Source organism: Gossypium hirsutum, chromosome A05 (assembly GCF_007990345.1).
Source record: "Gossypium hirsutum isolate 1008001.06 chromosome A05, Gossypium_hirsutum_v2.1, whole genome shotgun sequence".
Taxonomy (NCBI): domain Eukaryota; kingdom Viridiplantae; phylum Streptophyta; class Magnoliopsida; order Malvales; family Malvaceae; genus Gossypium; species Gossypium hirsutum.
In genome coordinates this window covers 35,331,779-35,352,711 of record NC_053428.1, presented here as the reverse complement: position 1 = coordinate 35,352,711, position 20,933 = coordinate 35,331,779, and the positions used below count along the sequence as shown (strand labels likewise).

General features: G+C 33.5%; 1 protein-coding gene across 5 annotated transcripts; it reads right to left on the bottom strand.

Moving 5' to 3' along the window:
• Positions 1-17,232: 17,232 nt before the first annotated feature.
• Positions 17,233-20,708, bottom strand: LOC107904392 (ABSCISIC ACID-INSENSITIVE 5-like protein 2). 5 transcript variants are annotated; one of them, XR_005926398.1, is made up of 5 exons: positions 20,515-20,706; positions 19,034-20,013; positions 18,825-18,896; positions 17,524-17,672; positions 17,233-17,419 (listed from the first exon to the last, which is right to left on the bottom strand). XR_005926398.1 is itself a non-coding variant. In XM_016830749.2 (5 exons), exons 3-5 carry the CDS (start codon positions 19,829-19,831, stop codon positions 17,592-17,594), a joined length of 951 nt encoding a protein of 316 aa, XP_016686238.1. In that variant the 5' UTR covers positions 19,832-19,834; positions 19,944-20,013; positions 20,515-20,706; the 3' UTR covers positions 17,233-17,591. The 5 variants fall into 5 exon arrangements, 4 of the variants coding, with proteins under 4 accessions (XP_016686238.1, XP_016686239.1, XP_016686237.1 ...); XM_016830749.2 differs by having other exon boundaries at positions 17,233-17,672; positions 19,034-19,834; positions 19,944-20,013; XM_016830750.2 differs by having other exon boundaries at positions 17,233-17,672; positions 19,034-19,834; positions 19,955-20,013.
• Between the last annotated feature and the right edge of the window lie 225 nt (positions 20,709-20,933).

Genomic DNA, 20,933 nt, shown 5'->3' with positions numbered 1-20,933 from the left:
AAAATAAAAAGAAAAGGAAGAGAAGAACCTTACCGGAACCGCCTGTGGTTGCTTCGCGGGAGGTCTCTCCTCCATCGTCGGGGCTAAAAGAGGGGTGAGGGCCCTTTCTTTCGGTTCTTTTCGACTCAAGAAGGCTAGGCCTTCAAACTCTTTTGGAACAAGGCCGAATGGCCTATTCTTGTGCATTGCCGGCCACCGAGTATGGTGGTGGTGCGGCGGTCAGACGATGGCAGCGAGGATGGGTCTCGAAACCCTATCTGCAAGGGAGGAAAAATAGAGAAGGGAGAGAGAGAGTAGGAAGACTCTCTGTCTTTTTTTTTGAAAGAAAATGAAGTTAAAAATGAAAAAATTTGGGGCTTTAATGGCCATGCAAAACACTGCCGTTTTGCACCCTCACACACACACCCCCACGCCCCAAAACGGCGCAGTCTAGGAGGAACCTGTGTGTTTTGAACCTATGGGCTATTCGCTCCCATGGTCCCTTCAATTTTGGGCTTGTTTACCTCGGGCCCCTTTTATTATTTTATCTTTTCATAGATTTAACTGTTTAATTTTCTTTTGTTTTTTGATTAAGCCCTTGGTTCTCTGGTGCTTCGAAATTTGACATACATCTTCAGAGTTGGGGAATAATTGCATGTTTAACCCCTGTTCTTTCACGCGTGCCTTATTTTAGGCCCTGCGTCCCTTTTTATTTTTTTAGATAGGACCCTTGATTTTAATCTTTTCTAATTCGATACTTAATCTTATAACATTAATCTTTTTATATTTTATTGATTTTTCATATACATATACTTTTATTTATTCATTTATCTTAAACAGTTTCACATGTTATTTATTTTAGATTTTTATTAATTCTTTAAGCTGACTTATGTATTATGCATTTAAGATTGCTTTACAAATTCGTTTTACCTTAAACTTAGCCCTTTTTTAAGGAACTTGTCTCATTTCTATTTTAATGCTTTCATGTGTTGTTTGTTAACTTTCTACACGTTGTTTACTTTATATGTTTTTATATAAATTATTTATATTAAACTATTACATATTTTACATTCATATATAACTTTTAATTCAAGCTATTCTGTAGGTTATTCATTTTAAATTTTCTTTTATTTTTTTTTGTAATACTTATTTTAAGCCATTTATTTATATATATATGTATATATGTATATATATATATTCTTTTTTCTTTTATACATCATTCATTTGAAATTATTTTTACCGTAACTACCTTAAGTCGTGTTATTTATCATCCATTTTAAATCTTTTTTATTTATTTAAATGATTCTATTATTATTTATTTTAGGTTTGTTTGCATATGGTTTTTTTTACACTTTTGCATATATATATATATATATATTTTTTTAAGGACAGAAATTATTCATATATATCATCTTTTTAATTTGCCTCGTGTATTACGGATTTTAAAATTCTTTTCTACATTATTTATTTTAAATTCATTTATTATCATTCTAAAGTTTGTTTACATTTTTATTTGTTTTAATTTACTTTATATCTTCCTTATTTTTAAAGATTGTTATATATGATTAAATTCATTGGTTATTTGTCGATGTTATTATTTAAATGATGTATTGTCGTGATGTTTATTTTAATTTGTTTACTTGATAAATCCATGTATATTTGTTTCATGCTCATTGTTATCTTTTTTCATATCATCGCCTCACGAATCAAGCCTCGGTGCATTTATCCAATAAATCGTTTTTTTAAATCCAAACAAATAATCAACGTTGTTTAAATATCAGATTCGCTATTATTCCAAAGCAAAAGTTTCTAAATAAGGCAATATTTCGCGTTTGGAAACTCGAGAAAACGTGCCATAACGTGCTGGGTTTCGATTTCTCGTTTGACTAAATAGCCAAATATCCTCTTAAAGCTTCAAAGTATGGTTTCATTAAACTATAAGGTGATCTTGGTTCGATGGTTTAGAGTATCGGGTCCTAACGTGCTGGATGTGATATTCCTTAAGAACAAGAGAATCTTATATTTCAATTCACGTTATCAGAGTTTCTTTTAAGGATCGTATTTTTAAATTCTTTTCGAGTTTTTATTTTCGACATCAAGACATTAAGTAATCAACTAGGTACCAATTTTGGGCGTATCGAGGGTGCTAATCCTTCCTCGTGCGTAACCGACTCCCGAACTCATTTTTCTAAATTTCGTAGACCAAACTCATTGTTTTAATAAAATTAAATTGTTTATTAAAAACAGCTGCTTTTAAAGGTGACCCGATCACACCTCATCAAAAAAGATTGGTGGCTACTCCCGTTTTCATTCTTTTTTTCAAAATCCAAGTCGACCCCGTTTTCATCCAAAAAATGGTGTCAACAGCTTGGCGACTCCACTGGGGACTTTAAATAAGAGAGTCAAGCCACGAGTTGATTGCTTTTTGTCTTTGTGTCAAAAATTGAAAACTTGCTTTTTGCCTTTATTTTGGCTTTTATTATTTGTTTATAATTACTGCTTTGTTTAGAGTTTAGGTGTATATTTCTGCACATTCCATTGCATGACCGTTGGTCACACCTTTTAAGTGGGAGTGAGAAACTACGCCTTCGTGAGGTTTTCACCTCCGCATGGGATAGTGAATCGCTTCCGGGATACATCCGTACCTATGTCTTCGTGAGATTTTCATCTCCGCATAGCCATAGGGAAATGTATTCCCCTGAACTGAACTCGGTCCATGTGAGCCTATAATGGGTGAGGATCGAGGAATCTGCTGGTTCAGGTACCCTTACTCTAGAACCAAACCCCATGTAGTGAACCTTAGGAGCCCACCCTAGGTAGAACCACTTCGACCCCCTAGTATTCACCCAAATAGGTGTTCTATTTATTCTTGCTTGTTTTTGCTTTGTACTAACCTGTTTTCTTTTTGTTATGATTGCATTGCATTTTCATCATAAAAAGAGGTGTTGATTCACGTTCAGTTGTTAAATAGAGAGCTTGTCATAAGGAAATGGGTTTCTTGATAAAGTGGATAATAATACGGTTGTCCGAATGTGGTCCAAGAAAACGTGATAAGAGAAGGATGATAGTTTAATGGAGGACCACACAACCATTGCTCCGTGGCCCGAGAATTTAATGTGACAAGGATTATTCGAGAGCCGCTGAACTTTCTTAAAAGAGAAGCCAACGAGCACCATGAGGTTTAGTGAGCAACGAGTCACGGCCCGGATTGAGTAAAAAGGAGATATAAGATACGTCCCTTTTGAAGAGTTCGTGAGACTTATCTTAACGCTCGAACGAAGAAAATGATCGAATGTCTCCGCATATGAGGGCAAAGCCATATATGTATCCGCTTTATGTAAAGAGATTTGTTTTCTAGTAAAGTTGTTCTAATAGAATTGAATCAAGAATCAATGTCTCTTTTTGCATTCATACATCTGCATTACATTTCATTGCACGTATCTCTTCATTCATTAACATTACATTTCATTACATACAATAAATTTCCTAAAATCCAAAAATACGCGTTCATGCATTAACATTACATTTTATTACATACAATAAATTTCCTAAAATCCAAAAATACGCGTTCATGCATCAATATTACATTTCATTGAATACAATAAATTTCCTAAAATCCAAAAGTACGTCGAGTTTAGAACTCTAGTACAAAACCAGATGGATTGGAATTCTTTGAATATATCGATGGTTCGAAAGGTGAAGATGTGTATGCCTTTGAAAAAGAACTAAAAAATAAAAAAACCTATCTTAAATTTGTTTCTACATCCCTAGAGGCGTTTTAAACAACTGGACCGTGGAGGAGATTCTTGTAATTTTTAGGACCATTTCAGAGTAATATTTGGAACGCTCTTATTGTTCTAAGCCTGGGAGCAATAGAAAATCCTTTTGTGAAAAGGCACATGTCCACTATTCTTTATTTCAACGAAATGCATCTTTGTGTCTTGTTTTGGCAAATATTCTTTTGTTCCTTCCAATTCATTCATACTCATACCACCAGGTAATTACCCTTTGATTCGTTAGCTCTTTGAGACTTCCTTCGTCCCTAGAATAGGTCTCCAGATATCAATGATATGAGCGACACTGCTATTGACTCAAAACTTTCTTTCAAGCAAGATATGTGTCTAGAGGATCCTCAAGACTTCGAAGATGATCAAGACTGTAGTTTATCTCCTGATTTGTTAAGGATGGTAAGGCAAGTCGAAAAATAGATCCAACCTTACAAAAAAATTCAGTGGGGAATTGTGAGCTTAGGAGAAGAGAAAAAGGTGAAGATTAGAGCCTGTATCACTGCAGAGACAAAGCGAGACGTCATTGAGTTACTCTAAGAATTCAAAGATGTTTTTAGACAAGTGGATGCTCTTGAGGTTAAGAAGATCTTGGACGAGGAACACGTGCTAATGGTTTTGCAATGGCCAAGCAAATCATGAGATTTGGGTATTGCTGGCCCACCATAGAAGGGGATTGCACCAGTTATACCAAGAAACGCCACAAGTGCCAAATTTACGGAGACAAGATTTATGTGATTCCTTTATCTCTTCATGTTATGAATTTTCCATGGACTTTCTCTATGAGGGGCATGGATGTTATTTGGGCCGACCTCGCCAAAAGCTTCTGGCGGTCATCGATATATCTTTGTGTTCGTCGATTACTTCATCAAGTGGGTAGAGGTTGTTTCATATGCCAATATCATAAAGTCGACACTCGGCAAATTTCTTGAAGAATCATATGTCAATATGGAATGCCAAAAAGGATCATATTAGACAATGCATTGAATTTGAACAACGGCACGACATCAGAAGTTTGCAGTTTGTTCAAGATTAACACCATGTTGCCCTCAAAATGAACAGTTCAGTGGAGGCCAAAAAAAAAGAACAAATAAAAACCAAATAAAAAACAAAAGCAAAAACAAAAAAAAACTCTACTAGGACAACTCATTTCTCATTGGCATATGGAATAGGGACAGTTTTACCTATCGAAGTTGATATTCCTTCCCTTCGAGCCTTGTCAAAGTTGAAGTTGGATGAAGTAGAATGGATCCAGGTCCGATACAATTGAAGAGAAAAGGTTAACAGCTATCCGTCATGGTCAAATGTACCAAAAGCAAATGATGCGAGCTCACCAAAAAAGGTTCACCCTAGAGAATTCCATGAGGGGATCTAATATCGAGGAAGATCCTTCCCATGCAGAAGGACTTCATAGGAAAGTCTATGTCAAACTGGAAAGGACCTTATGTGGAAGGCCTTATCTGAAAAAGCGTCGATATTAACCAAGATGGATGGCAAAAACCTGCCTAATCTTGAGAATTCTGATTCAAGCAATAAATACTTCACTCGAAAAAAGAAACAAAAAAGGAACAAAAAGAAAAAAAGGAGAGGCCAAGGTGAAAACTCGCAAAGGGCGCCTTGAGACCAAAGGGTTTTGAATTGAAAACCCAGAAATGGGCAGTTCAAATTTTGATCAAAGGTGGGGCATGCGGTAGTCTTGCCCTTTCTGAATTAATAAGAAGGAGGGATGCTACATCTTGGGTTATCAACAAAGCCTTCTAGGACTTCTAAACACATATCAAGTTCAAAAGGGTCCTTAAGAAGTTTGGGGCAGAGAAGCTCATGCTACGATATCTGGGGCACCTATTTCCATTTTATTCATTTTCTGTATTTTTGACAAAATACATCATCTTGATTAATTTATTCTCGTTTTGTATTCTAGCAACATTTGCTATCTTGATTAATTTGTTCATTTAGAGCTTTGCTCTCGGCAAAATTTCATCTTATCCGTTGTGATAATCTTTTTCATCTTATTCATCTCGTATCTCAACAAAATTTGCTATCTTGATTTGTTTGTTTAGAGCTTTGCTCTCAACAAAATTTCATTTTGTCCATTTTGATAATCTTTTTCAAGCATTTTTCATTGAAATAACGATTAATGGACTGACAATACACATGCAGAAGGAGTTCTGCATATTACTCTGAAAGTTTCTAAATAATACGAGGACCTGAAACAGGACTATTGTTTAGAACTAACCAAACCTAAGGGTTGGAAACATTTGAGAAATGATAGTCTAAATAGCGTCTATTTCTTTGGGTTTTCTGTCAAACTGGCTGAACAAGAAGGCATCAGTGATAGAACCTTGATGAACAATGAGGAATGACAACCTAAGCATTAAAAATGGATCATTCTCATGACATTCTACAAATATAATACATACACATCTAGTTAGGAGCATTTGATTCATTCTGATCATGTCATCCTAAACACTAGGCATAAATAGGTCCATGAAATGGATTTTGCAGGTCATGTTCCCCAGAGAACAGATCAAAGAAACAAATCCTATACCCCTGAAGTTACAGTGGGATGGATTGAAGTCATTAAAGTAGATCTTGTCTTCATGTATTGGCGTGAAGTAGATCAAAGATAACAGGTCCGGTCTTCCTATATTGGTAGGAAGTGGATTGACGATGCAGATCTTGTCTTCCCATACTGGTGGCGAAGTAGATCGAAGAAAGCAGATCTTATCTTCATGTATTGGCGTGAAGTAGATTGAAGATTGCAGATCTTGCCTTCCTGTATTTGGCAGCGAAGCAGATCAAAGATGGCAGATTTTACCTCCATGTGACTACAGTGGAGTACATTGAAACCGATAACTCTATCTCCCTGTATTTGGCAGTAGAATAGATTGAAGATTGCAGATCTTGCCTTCCTGTATTTGGCAGCAAAGCAGATCAAAGATGACAGATTTTACCTCCCTGACCACAGTGGAGTACATTGAAGCCGATAACTCTATCTCCCTGTATTTGGCAGTGGAATAGATTGAAGATTGCAGATCTTGCCTTCCTGTATTTGGCAGCGAAGCAGATCAAAGATGGCAGATTTTACCTCCCTGACCACAGTGGAGTACATTGAAGCCGATAACTCTATCTCCCTATATTTGGCAGTGGAATAGATTGAAGATTGCAGATCTTGCCTTCCTGTATTTGGCAGCAAAGTAGGTTAAAGACGGCAGATTTTACCTCCCTGATTACAGTGGAGTACATTGAAGCTGATAGTTTTATCTCCCGGGGCAAGAAGTAGATCGAAGATAGCTGATCCTATCTTCCTATATTGGTAGGAAATGGATCGAAGATTGCAGATCTTGCCTTCCTGTATTTGGCAGCGAAGCAGATCGAAGATGGCAGATTTTACCTCCCTGTGACTACAGTGGAGTAGATTGAAGCCGATAACTCTATCTCCCTCTATTTGGTTGTGGAATAGATTGAAGATTGCAGATCTTGTCTTCCCATATTGGTGGCGAAGTAGATCGCAGAAAGCAGATCTTATCTTCATGTATTGGCGTGAAGTAGATCGAAGGTAGCAGATCCTATCTTCCTATATTGGTAGGAAGTGGATCGAAGATGCAGATCTTGTCTTCCCATTTGGTGGCGAAGTAGATCGCAGAAAGCAGATCTTGTCTTCATGTATTGGCGTGAAGTAGATCGAAGATAGCAGGTCCGGTCTTCCTATATTGGTAGGAAGTGGATCAACGATGCAGATCTTGTCTTCCCATATTGGTGGCGAAGTAGATCGCAGAAAGCAGATCTTGTCTTCATGTATTGGCGTGAAGTAGATCGAAGATAGCATGTCCTATCTTCCTATATTGATAGGAAGTGGATCCAAGATACAGATCTTGTCTTCCCATACTGGTGGTGAAGTAGATCGAAGAAAGCAGATCTTGTCTTCATGTATTGGCGTGAAGTAGATCGAAGATAGCAGATCCTACCTTCCTATATTGGTAGGAAGTGGATCGAATATGCAGATCTTGTCTTCCCATATTGGTGGCGAAGTAGATCGCAGAAAGCAAATCTTGTCTTCATGTATTGGCGTGAAGTAGATCGAAGGTAGCAGATCCTATCTTCCTATATTGATAGGAAGTGGATCCAAGATACAGATCTTGTCTTCCCATACTGGTAGTGAAGTAGATCGAAGAAAGCAGATCGACGATGGCGGATTTTACCTCCCTGACTACAGTGGAGTACATTGAAGCCAATAACTCTATCTCCCTGCATTCAACAGTGGAATAGAGTGAAGAGCACAAATCGTATCTCCCTAAGCAGTAATGGAGCAGATCACATTCAGTCTTATATCCCTAAGCAGTAGTGGAGCAGACGAAGAAAACAACAAATCTCATCCTCATGGAGTTGCAGCAAAATAGATTTAAGTCATTGTTTCTCTGGAGCGCAGTGAAGTGGATCGAAGCAACAAGACGTAGCAGGCTGGAATGAGGCTACTTGAAGAAGAAAAGCACCAAAAGAAGCCAAGGCTCGGCAAGCCCGGGAAAATTTGGTCTTTCTTGGTCTTTGCTCTGTTTTCGTTACACGACAACGAGCAAAGAGGGGCAGCTGTAAAGCCCAAAATTTGCCCGGGCCCATACCAGCAAAATAGACCCAAATAATAAAAACAAAAGCAGCCCATTTTCAGCCAATTTAAACCCAAAAACTACAAGCCCAAATGCCCAATATTAATAAAAACCCTAGAGGCCCGAATGGCCCAAAACTACACCAACTTTCAAACACAAAAAGAAACCCCAGCCGCATGTTGTTGCTGCCACCTCCTGCGCACGCCCACCGCCGCTACTCGCCAATCGCTGGCTTCGCGTGTCCACGCGTCTGACACCATCTGCCGCTGCATGCTCCTCCTCCACTACCAGCACCTCCATGCCCTGCAAGATCAAGACAAAAAAAAAAGGATAGAATAATAGAAAAAGGATGTAAAAAGGGGTTATAAAACCCGAAATGAAGGACTGGACGAAGAGGGGGGGAACCTTTGAATATACAAAAATCGTATCAAACGAACATTGGAAATAAAAGAAAAAACACAAAAGGTTGATCTCTTATTCTACTTTCTTTATTTCCATTTCGTTTTTCATCTCTCTAATATTTCCTTTTTATTTTAACACGAATCTATTAAATAAGAGTAGCCATAAAATAAAAAGAAAAGGAAGAGAAGAACCTTACCGGAACCGCCTGTGGTTGCTTCGCGGGAGGTCTCTCCTCCATCGTCGGGGCTAAAAGAGGGGTGAGGGCCCTTTCTTTCGGTTCTTTTCGACTCAAGAAGGCTAGGCCTTCAAACTCTTTTGGAACAAGGCCGAATGGCCTATTCTTGTGCATTGCCGGCCACCGAGTATGGTGGTGGTGCGGCGGTCAGACGATGGCAGCGAGGATGGGTCTCGAAACCCTATCTGCAAGGGAGGAAAAATAGAGAAGGGAGAGAGAGAGTAGGAAGACTCTCTGTCTTTTTTTTTGAAAGAAAATGAAGTTAAAAATGAAAAAATTTGGGGCTTTAATGGCCATGCAAAACACTGCCGTTTTGCACCCTCACACACACACCCCCACGCCCCAAAACGGCGCAGTCTAGGAGGAACCTGTGTGTTTTGAACCTATGGGCTATTCGCTCCCATGGTCCCTTCAATTTTGGGCTTGTTTACCTCGGGCCCCTTTTATTATTTTATCTTTTCATAGATTTAACTGTTTAATTTTCTTTTGTTTTTTGATTAAGCCCTTGGTTCTCTGGTGCTTCGAAATTTGACATACATCTTCAGAGTTGGGGAATAATTGCATGTTTAACCCCTGTTCTTTCACGCGTGCCTTATTTTAGGCCCTGCGTCCCTTTTTATTTTTTTTAGATAGGACCCTTGATTTTAATCTTTTCTAATTCGATACTTAATCTTATAACATTAATCTTTTTATATTTTATTGATTTTCATATACATATACTTTTATTTATTCATTTATCTTAAACAGTTTCACATGTTATTTATTTTAGATTTTTATTAATTCTTTAAGCTGACTTATGTATTATGCATTTAAGATTGCTTTACAAATTCGTTTTACCTTAAACTTAGCCCTTTTTTAAGGAACTTGTCTCATTTCTATTTTAATGCTTTCATGTGTTGTTTGTTAACTTTCTACACGTTGTTTACTTTATATGTTTTTATATAAATTATTTATATTAAACTATTACATATTTTACATTCATATATAACTTTTAATTCAAGCTATTCTGTAGGTTATTCATTTTAAATTTTCTTTTATTTTTTTTGTAATACTTATTTTAAGCCATTTATTTATATATATATGTATATATGTATATATATATATTCTTTTTTCTTTTATACATCATTCATTTGAAATTATTTTTACCGTAACTACCTTAAGTCGTGTTATTTATCATCCATTTTAAATCCTTTTTATTTATTTAAATGATTCTATTATTATTTATTTTAGGTTTGTTTGCATATGGTTTTTTTACACTTTTGCATATATATATATATATATATATTTTTTTTAAGGACAGAAATTATTCATATATATCATCTTTTTAATTTGCCTCGTGTATTACGGATTTTAAAATTCTTTTCTACATTATTTATTTTAAATTCATTTATTATCATTCTAAAGTTTGTTTACATTTTTATTTGTTTTAATTTACTTTATATCTTCCTTATTTTTAAAGATTGTTATATATGATTAAATTCATTGGTTATTTGTCGATGTTATTATTTAAATGATGTATTGTCGTGATGTTTATTTTAATTTGTTTACTTGATAAATCCATGTATATTTGTTTCATGCTCATTGTTATCTTTTTTCATATCATCGCCTCACGAATCAAGCCTCGGTGCATTTATCCAATAAATCGTTTTTTTAAATCCAAACAAATAATCAACGTTGTTTAAATATCAGATTCGCTATTATTCCAAAGCAAAAGTTTCTAAATAAGGCAATATTTCGCGTTTGGAAACTCGAGAAAACGTGCCATAACGTGCTGGGTTTCGATTTCTCGTTTGACTAAATAGCCAAATATCCTCTTAAAGCTTCAAAGTATGGTTTCATTAAACTATAAGGTGATCTTGGTTCGATGGTTTAGAGTATCGGGTCCTAACGTGCTGGATGTGATATTCCTTAAGAACAAGAGAATCTTATATTTCAATTCACGTTATCAGAGTTTCTTTTAAGGATCGTATTTTTAAATTCTTTTCGAGTTTTTATTTTCGACATCAAGACATTAAGTAATCAACTAGGTACCAATTTTGGGCGTATCGAGGGTGCTAATCCTTCCTCGTGCGTAACCGACTCCCGAACTCATTTTTCTAAATTTCGTAGACCAAACTCATTGTTTTAATAAAATTAAATTGTTTATTAAAAACAGCTGCTTTTAAAGGTGACCCGATCACACCTCATCAAAAAAGATTGGTGGCGACTCCCGTTTTCATTCTTTTTTTCAAAATCCAAGTCGACCCCGTTTTCATCCAAAAAATGGTGTCAACACCATTACTTATGAGAACTAAACTTCCTATTTCAACATGAGATTAGTCGATTTATGTGTTGTACGCATTAAGCCAATAAGTTATAAATAATCCCCATTACAATTGGTTTTTGATCAGGAGCTAAATGTTTCTCATCTTTGAATTTTTGTATGTGCGTATATGTTCCAATTGCTCCACCACAACACATATAGATGAGTGAATCCTCAAAGAAAGTTGGGAATATATATTAATTATAATTCTCTTTGTATTATGTTTTGAATGTCTTGTAGATTCAATTATGACATGATTTGTTATTACTATTTTGATTTGATAGTTTTCCGGACATTAGGGGGAGAGAAATAATAACTTGTAATAAGTTAGGGGGAGAATAATTTGAATCAGAAGTTCAATAATTACAAGTTCCAAATATGAAAATTCCCATGAAAAAAAAAATAAATCTAGATAGTCATATAGTGAAGGTGGGTACTCTAGAAGAGACCCAAGACATAACTAATAAGTAAAACTCCAGAATAGATTTAGATACCTGAAACTAAATATTAAAATAATGAGAATAAGAGATCTCTATAAGTTACGTCAATTCAAGAAAATGTGGAACCGAATAATAAAAGTAGTCGACAATAATTTTGCATGCAATATTATTATTGAAATAATGAAATAAAAGGAGGATCTTGAATAAATTTACTGAGAAATATAGATATAAAATAAATTGATCAAAATAGAAAGACACAACTCAAGTACAATTAAATTCGTAGACTGTTTGGACCAGTAGTCCAAATATCTAAAGATATAAAGTCAGTGATGGTGCAAATGAACTAATTTTTCAAAAGTGAAATAACAATATGAAGTTTTCGCTAAGACCTGGCATTGATTATGACAAGATATATTATTCTTTTGTGGTGGATGCAAAAACCTTTAGATATATTATTTTGATAATTCATAAAAGATTTAATTTGCATCTATTGGTTATTGGTACAACCTTTTATGAACCATTATATAGTAAAATTTATATTAAAATTCTTGAAAGATTTAGGATGCTAGAAGCATATTGAAATTCTCGAGAAATTGTTCATTTATATGAATTGAAATGATTTGAATATATGTGGTAAATACTAGTTGAAGGGGGATTATAAAATGATCCAAAGTACCTATTTGTATTTTTATAAAAAAAAATCATGATTAAAGTTTGTTATGATTATTGTTGAAACTCCTGAAGAGATGAAAATATAGTTCCTCCAAAATTTTCCCTCACTCATGACTTTAAAAAAAGAATGGTGATATAAATGCTTAGCAAATACATTCAAATAGTCATTTGAAAGACTAGTATTCAAGATCGAATACGTAGAATATAAGAAAATATGTAATGTTTTAATGAGAGGGAGTAAATACGCGTTGTACTCTTTTTCCCTTAACCAATGTTTTATCCCATTAGATTTTCCTGGTAAGGTTTTTAATGCGGCAACATATTATGCGTATTATAGATATGTGTACTATTTTTCCTTCACTAGGATTTTGTTTTTCTCATAGGATTTTTATCTTAGTAAGGTTTTAACAAGGCACATTATCTACCAATGGACATCAAAGGGGGAGTGTTATGAAGTGAATGTGCATCAAGATCAAGATAAATTTTGATATACTTTAAATTCTTATAGTCGTTAGAAGTATATCTCTACTTCATTTATACTTCTTATGCCTATAAATCGAGACTTTCGAAAAGTTTTGTAAATACTCTCATTGATCAATAAAATATTCCATTTTCTTTGTTCTTTATCTATTTATTTTATAACATCTTTAAATATTTTACTTGGTTTTATATTTTTGCTACATATTAATTATATACTAATTACAAATTATTATAGTCAATTTCTTGACTATTAAGAAAATTTAAAAAATTAAAATTAAATAGTGAAGAGTTTATATATATATATCAATTTTTTGTTGTTTGTACAAATGCTTTAATGGTATGATTTTTTATTAATATTATATTTGAATTATCAAAATAATTAATATATTTTAATAACGCTTATCAGTTATTATTTTAAATAATGATTAGATGATGTAAAAATTATATTGTATGTTGAAAATAGTACAAGTATTTTAATTATGATTTGAAAAATTTTAAATTTTAATATAAAAATTATTGATATGTAAAATATCAATATTTTAATATGGTATTTAAAAATTTATTTTTATTATATTTAAATTTTTAAATAAGTTAATATATTTTAATTATATTTAATAAGTCGAATAACAAATTAAAAATTAATTACAATAATTAAAATATATATTATTTAAAAATTAATAAAACATTAAATGTGTAAAATATGTAAGGTATGTATCCTCTAGAAAAGTAAAATTTTGTCAACTCAAATATAAGACTGCCAATATTCGCAATGTTGCTCGAGGTGTTGTGACACTTAGCGTAGCACTTAATGTTTTAACAACTATTAAAAACAAATATAATTAATGGTTATGTAACAGAAAGATTTTTATATAATTGAGTTAAAATAAATATAAAATAATACCAAATAAAATAAAACTTTTAAATTAACAATAATAGTCCAACTTATTTTTAACAAATTGTTGAATAAATTGTTTTGTATCTTATTAATGGGAGGTCGCATGTTCGATCCATGCTTATCGCACTAATTGTTAAGTAACTTGTTTTGTGTCTTATTGATGGAAGTTTTTGGGTATTTATATATGTTACCACAACTCACGATATGACCCCATTATTTTGTCTTGACTTCACCATTCTTAGTACTGGCATTTCGTGCAGGTTTCATGCATGTTAGACACGTGTTTCACTCTGGGTTATCTGCGGAGCACGCGGTCCTTTCTATTCCTAGTACTGACATTCCATGTGGGCTTTAGGCTTGTTGGACACGTGTTTCACTTTGGGTTGCTTGGGGAGCACACGGTCCCCCTTCTGCGAGCTCCTAGGACGCATGCGAGCTAAGACCGTGGCCTTCACTTGGTTCACGCTAGCTAAATCCAGGAGCTTGCCTTGCGAACTGGGTCCGTAAACACCCTTTGCTATCCTATCGCAGTTTGCCTCTCGCTTAATCATCTGGTGGGACCTATCCGGATCATGGGTAGGTGACTTGGATCTTATCTAGGACTCGAGTTAGTGGTCACTAATGTATAACACAAATATCAATATCTATATACGATATCATGAGTTAACCGGACATTAACTTAAGAAAATTACAGAAATGTTATTTTATATTTAACATAAGTTATATCATTTGAGAGCACTTTAGTCTTTTAATTTAAAAAAAAAACAATAAAAATATGCATATAACGGGATTTGAACTCATGCTGATTATATTGGAAAAATTTTAAATTTACTACTCAAAAAATAATTAATTTGATTATTTATACATTTTAATTTTATTATGCATACTTTATTAGCTCCATCAATTATATATATATATATATATTAGCATACATATTTTATGTATTATTATAATTAATTGGTTTCAATTATTATAATTAATTGGTTTCAAACTATACGTTTTTATTATTTATTGTATGCTATTTTAAAATACAAATTTACATTTTAAATTTGTAATTTTCACATATGATAGAATTTTTAAAATATAGAATGTGATTTCTTTTATACATAAAAAGTCAGAAAGAAACATTAGGCAAAGCTTTAACTACTCTATGTTGTAGAAATGATTTCATGAAAATTAAAAAGAAAAAGAAAATTGAAAAAAAAAATCCTTTTATTTTCTTCATTTTTTTTTCGCAGAGTGATGTTAAATAAGTAAACAAAATTCTTTTTTATGATGCAATCTACCAAAGAGACAAGATAATTTAATTCTTTTGGATTTTGAAAGCTGACCACATATTCCAATAGTTACTATTTAAAGGTTAAAATATGTAACTATTATTCTATAATAAATCCAGCTTTTTTACATAAATAATATAAAAAAATTATCAAAATGGGATAAGTTAAAAATTAAATACGAAGATAGGCAAAATACATAGTGCCCTCGATGTGTTTGACACAAAAGCAACACCACCCCTACTTTCTCTCCGTCATTCGGTCATCATTAATCTTTTTTTTAAAAAAAAATTAGTATTGTCATTATATCAAGCGATATTGGTATGTATTTTTTTTTAAAAATATCAAAAAAATATGAGCATATTAGGGAAAAATATTTTTTTAATGGTATCGCCAATGTGTTAGACGACACCAATAAAAATAAAAAAAATTAATTAGAAATAAAAAAAAAACTAAAGTTTAAAAAAAAAGGCTTGGAAAAAAGAGAGTAAAAAACTGTTTCTTAAAAGCGTTGGGTTTCACTTTTTGTTGTCATACTTATTTTGCTTTTTTGTTGAGAAAAATGAAATGTTGTGAAAGATACAAAGAAGAAAGGTTGATAAAAATATAGACAAAGATTTTTAAACTTTTATATTAAGAGTTGTTTCCTTTTTCTTTGATCAAAAAAATAAAAAAGTACTTGGGGTTCCTAAGAGATGAGGGGTCGGGTTAATTTGATAAAAAGACTTTTAAATTAATTTGAAATTGTCTCGAGTATAGAAATAGTTTATTTATATTTGGTTTGATATTTCTATAACTATTGGAAGTTCGAGTTGGTAATAATTTTATTTCCATCAAAAGACAATATGGTTTGGTATTGTAAAAGGAACTTCAGCATTAAGTCCAAACAATTTGCATAACACCTTTAATTTAAAAGTTTTTTTTTTATTGACCCAATCGAATGTACTTTTAATTTTTTGAAAATTTTAAAAGTCAGTTCTAATTATATTATTCTATATTTTTATTACCCTTTCTTTTTTTTGTATCTTTGAAAACATTTCATCCTTTTCAACATTTAAAAATTAGAGAAAATAAACAAAACAACCAAAAGTGAAACCCAAAAGTTTTAGTTTTTCTTTTTTCATTTTCTTATAAAAGATGAAGGAAACAAACTTGCAAATGGATCTGGAGTTTTTTACTCTTCATTTGCTAGAGTTTTCTTTTTCTTTTTATTTTTTTAAATTTTAGTTTATCTTTTTCATTTTCTGTCAATTTTTTTTTTATTTTCGCTGGTATCACCTAACACACTAATAACACTGTTAAAACAATATTTTTTGTTCCTTAGTATGACCGTCTTTTCTTGAATATTTTTTTAAAAAATATATATTAGTGTTGTCTGACACCGTGACAGCACAATTTTTTTTTTTTTAAATAATGATGGTCAAACGATTGGAGAAAAAATGAAAGTGGTGCAGTTTGATGGTGCCATTAGTATGTCATGCAGCACAAGTGGACACCGTATATGTCATCTATTTCCGTATTTAATTTTTAACTTATCTCATTTTGGGAATTATTTATTTATTTTATATTATTTATGTAAACAAGCCAATAAATCCTTAATACTTTTTACAAATTTGAAATTCAATCCCTATATTTTTATTTTTTAAAATTTAATCTTTTAACTTTTCAAATTTTAAAATTCGAGTCCACTTATTAAAATTGTTAAATTTTTTTATTAAAATTGTTGATATGACATTTTGCTATAAAATAAAATCATGCAACTAAAAAGTAATATTATAATGAATCTAAATTTAACAAAATAATTTTAATAATGTTAATAGTTGAACCTAAATATTAAAATCTAAAAAGTAAGACTAATTTCCTAAAAATAAAAATAAAAATAGGATATAAACTTTTTAACCCAATTTCTTTTTCTAAGTGCAATGCTAGATGGTAAATAGCTCTAAGAAAGCGACAAATGATCCATTTTGGGGGACAAGTTTTCAAATTGCATGTATTTCTCAACTATGCATGCAAACATACATACATACATGCACGTGTGTGTCTGTATGTTGTAACATGAACTTGGCTATATGCTCATATCAAGAGAGGAAAAAAAGGGCACAAAACTACATATTTGGGGACAAACCTTACCAACTTTAATGGTTAGAGACAGTAAGCAAAGGAAACATGAAATTGCCAGTTTGAATTGATTTTCATAGTCAAAAAAGTAGATACAAGACCAAAAAAAAAAAAAGGTAAACTCTTACAAGTTGGAATCAGCCATCAACGGTGTCTGGAACAATGACAGCCTCCGGACGATGCATTGCAGATTGTGGTGCTCGGTTTTTTAACTTATGCCTCAACTGTAACTTAGAAACAGAAGCCCATCAACGGTGTATGAAACAATGACAGCCTCCGGACGATGCATTGCAGATTGTGGTGCTCGGTTTTTTAACTTATGCCTCAACTGTAACTTAGAAACAGAAGCCAGCAGCTGGTTTGTATATGCAATAACTTCCACATTACCCACTGCGGGAATTGTTAGAATGGGGCCGATGATGTTCTACGAAGCTGATATTTTGGCTCGGGCGGTGGTGCAGATGGCAGCATCTTATCGAGCTCCTAAGAATACAAATTCAGAAACCAAGAATGAAAACGAATTTTATTCATAAGCACCAAGGCATAAAAAGATGATGAGAGATTCGGGGTCCATTAAGGTAAAGGTCAGGAAATGTTAAGTAACTGACACAAGAGTATTAACTGTTCATGCAGGTTCGGCTGAGCATGGTAGAGGGTACGAATCATATCAATGACGGTTCCATATTGTGATCTATATTGATCACATTGACAACAGTGTAACCGAGAGGACTAAAACCAAACAAAAATTCATTTTAGAGTCATCAAACTTCCGGACACAACTTTGCATACAGAACAAAGAAAGAAATAAAGCTACCCAACCGGCAAAATCTTGAACAACTACCATAGACAATTTTATAGTCCAAAATTTCTTTCTTACGGTAAATGTTTATATTCTACAATACGCTAAAACTATCCTGCAGATGCATTTACTGATCTTCTGGTAAAACTCATCTAAGCATCTCTCTAGCTACTTTGTTAAGAAACAGTTCATCCTCAAGCAACTTATGGTAATAGTGTCTACCAGTATAGCCCACAATTTGTCTCAATTATCATTTTGGGACTTAAATGGGAGTGTTGGTGAATGAGTAGACTCTGTAGTTGCCATGCAAGGTAATATATGATAAAAGAAGGCTTTTAGTGATTTAACTGGAATATTTTGTTACGTTTAGGTTATGTTAGGAGCAACACAAGGAGACAGTATGATCTATTTAAACAAGGAACAGCTGCAAATCATGTGATTTGATACAACTGGTATCATATACGAATAAAAGGGCTCAATTCTCTAAGCTGTTGGAGTATTAAATTATCATCCATCAGTCATGGAAAATTGAAAATCGTGGCATTAAAGCAACCATTGGCCATATTTTAAGTTCAAAATGTTACGTACATATTTGCAAGAGGCATGGACACGAAAGTACTGAATGCAATAAAATGGTTCAATGAAATATGACAATTTTATATAGAATATATGGACATACTGCATACAGGTCATCAAAATAAAGACATGAGTAAATACACAAAAACACTAATTTTGACAAAAGAACAAGTTGAAATAAATGAAGCTATTATACTTTAAAAATAAAATGTTTTGAGATCTATGAATTGAATGTAAATGGGTCATAAGGCAGAACTAACCTTCTGTTTCCTCAGCCTTTCGTTTTCCTCTTCTAAACGTGAGACTTTGTTCTCCAGTTCATTAGTATAAGCCTGTTTATAAATACATTTAAGGTTCACTCGATAATTCAGAAAATGAGATCAAAAAACATTTCAAGAAAAAAAAAAGAGATACAAAATGGAACAAGGTGATTGTTAAGTTGAGAGAGATAGAACAGATGAAATTTGACCTGCTTCCTAGCTCGTGAACGTGCTGCAGATTCCCTGTTCTTTATCATCCTTTTCTGTCTCCTTTCAACAGTTTTTTCAACTATGTCCTCATGGGCACCTCTTTTCCTTCCAGATGTCTGAGTATCCGATAATGTCCCCATCAAAGGCGAAGGCAATGCCAACTGGTTTTCCGGGTAAGAGACATCCATTACACCAGTAGTCCCTATGGCTAAAGGCTGTGGCATAGGTTGGCCTGGCATATAAACCCGCATTATACTTTGTTGTGGATGATGATATTGTGGTTGCTGCGGGTACTGCATCCACTGACCTTGTTGTGCAAACTGCGGTGCAACACTAAGATCGACCCCAGCAATAGGTCTGGCATTTTCATCATTAGAAGCTTCGTTGACAACTCCGGCTTTCACAAGAAAATCCTCCAATGTCATTTCTCCAAGGGTAGGCTGCCTTTCTCTAGATTTCTTTTCCCCATCGATTTTATTCTGTTGAATATCTTTCCAAACCTCATCAACTGTCTTCTTGCTCAAAGCACTAGTTAATGACGAACTCGCCTGACGTTGCAGAGAGGTTTGATTGGTCACCGCAGTTCCTTCAGTTTCTGTACCCAAGGTCTGGTTGGCCTCCAAGGTCCATACATTCTTGAGAAGCTCGTCTAGGTTCATGCTATTTAGAGGTTTTCCCAAGTCACCCAATTGATTTTGGACCTCATCCAGCGTGAGACTATACATCGAATTTTGCCGCGTTATCGGCTGACATTGCAACTGTTTGCCATTACTACCACCGTCACCTTGGGACCCCATTGTCTGAATTCCCATATAGTTGCTCTTACTTAAGCCACTTTATTTTCACAATTCTGGAAAAAAAAAGAAACGAAAACTCTACGAAAACAACTATATCAGTCCTAAATTCCACCTGAAACTCACCGCAGATGCAGCTTGAAGTTTCACCAGCCAACTCCGAAAATTAGAACCTGAAATTAGACCTGGCCATCCATATAAACTCACTTCAGTCCAACAAGATACACGGAACCAAAAGTAAATTAGTCACTACTTGTCAGTACTGGAATGATCAGATTTCAAGAATAAATGCATACATTCAAAGCTCTTCAAACCCTAAACCCGAACCCGGCATTGATAAACTAACATAACCCAAAAGCCTAATATAACAAATCCCATCTCAAAAGACCACCAAAACCGGCAAATACCCATATCATTCTTCTCCATCCTTGTTCATGCATAACAACAATGTCCTAAGTGAAACAAAAATAACACAGAAATCAAGCTTTTTAGGGATACCCATTTCATTTCTCACCATCTTTGACTTTGTTATGCAAAATTTCAAAAAAAAAAAGGAAGACGAAAGAATCAACATGAGAAAGGGAAAAATAATAAAGACAAATAGATCTGGGGTTCTGTCTTGAATATAAAGAAAAGGAAAAAGAAAAACCAAAAGGAAGGAAGAAAGAAAAGGGGGGGGGGATTACCTGTTGGGAAAGGCGAAGAGCACGAAAAGGAGAAGAGGAGCGGAGTAAACTGTGTGAGAGAGATAGAAGCTTTGTTGAAAGTACTACTTTTTGAGTTTCAAAAATGGAATTTCTTTGGGGGGGTTTAATTTATTTGTTTGAGAGTGCTTTGGACATGTTTGACTCTGAAACACTGTTTTGTTTGAAGTGTTTTCTTCGTATTTCCAGACAAATCTATGTAAACAATAAAAATCAAGTCTCGACAAACACAACCTTGTCTTTAATTTTGATTTTGCTTACAAATTAAACTTTACTATTAATTATATTCTTAATCCTAATTATTATTCTCATTCCTCCTCTATTATTAAGTTTATTATATTGTGATGGAAAAAAAACATAATTGTTACTCAAATAACACTATCACTTTAGCTGTATCTCCT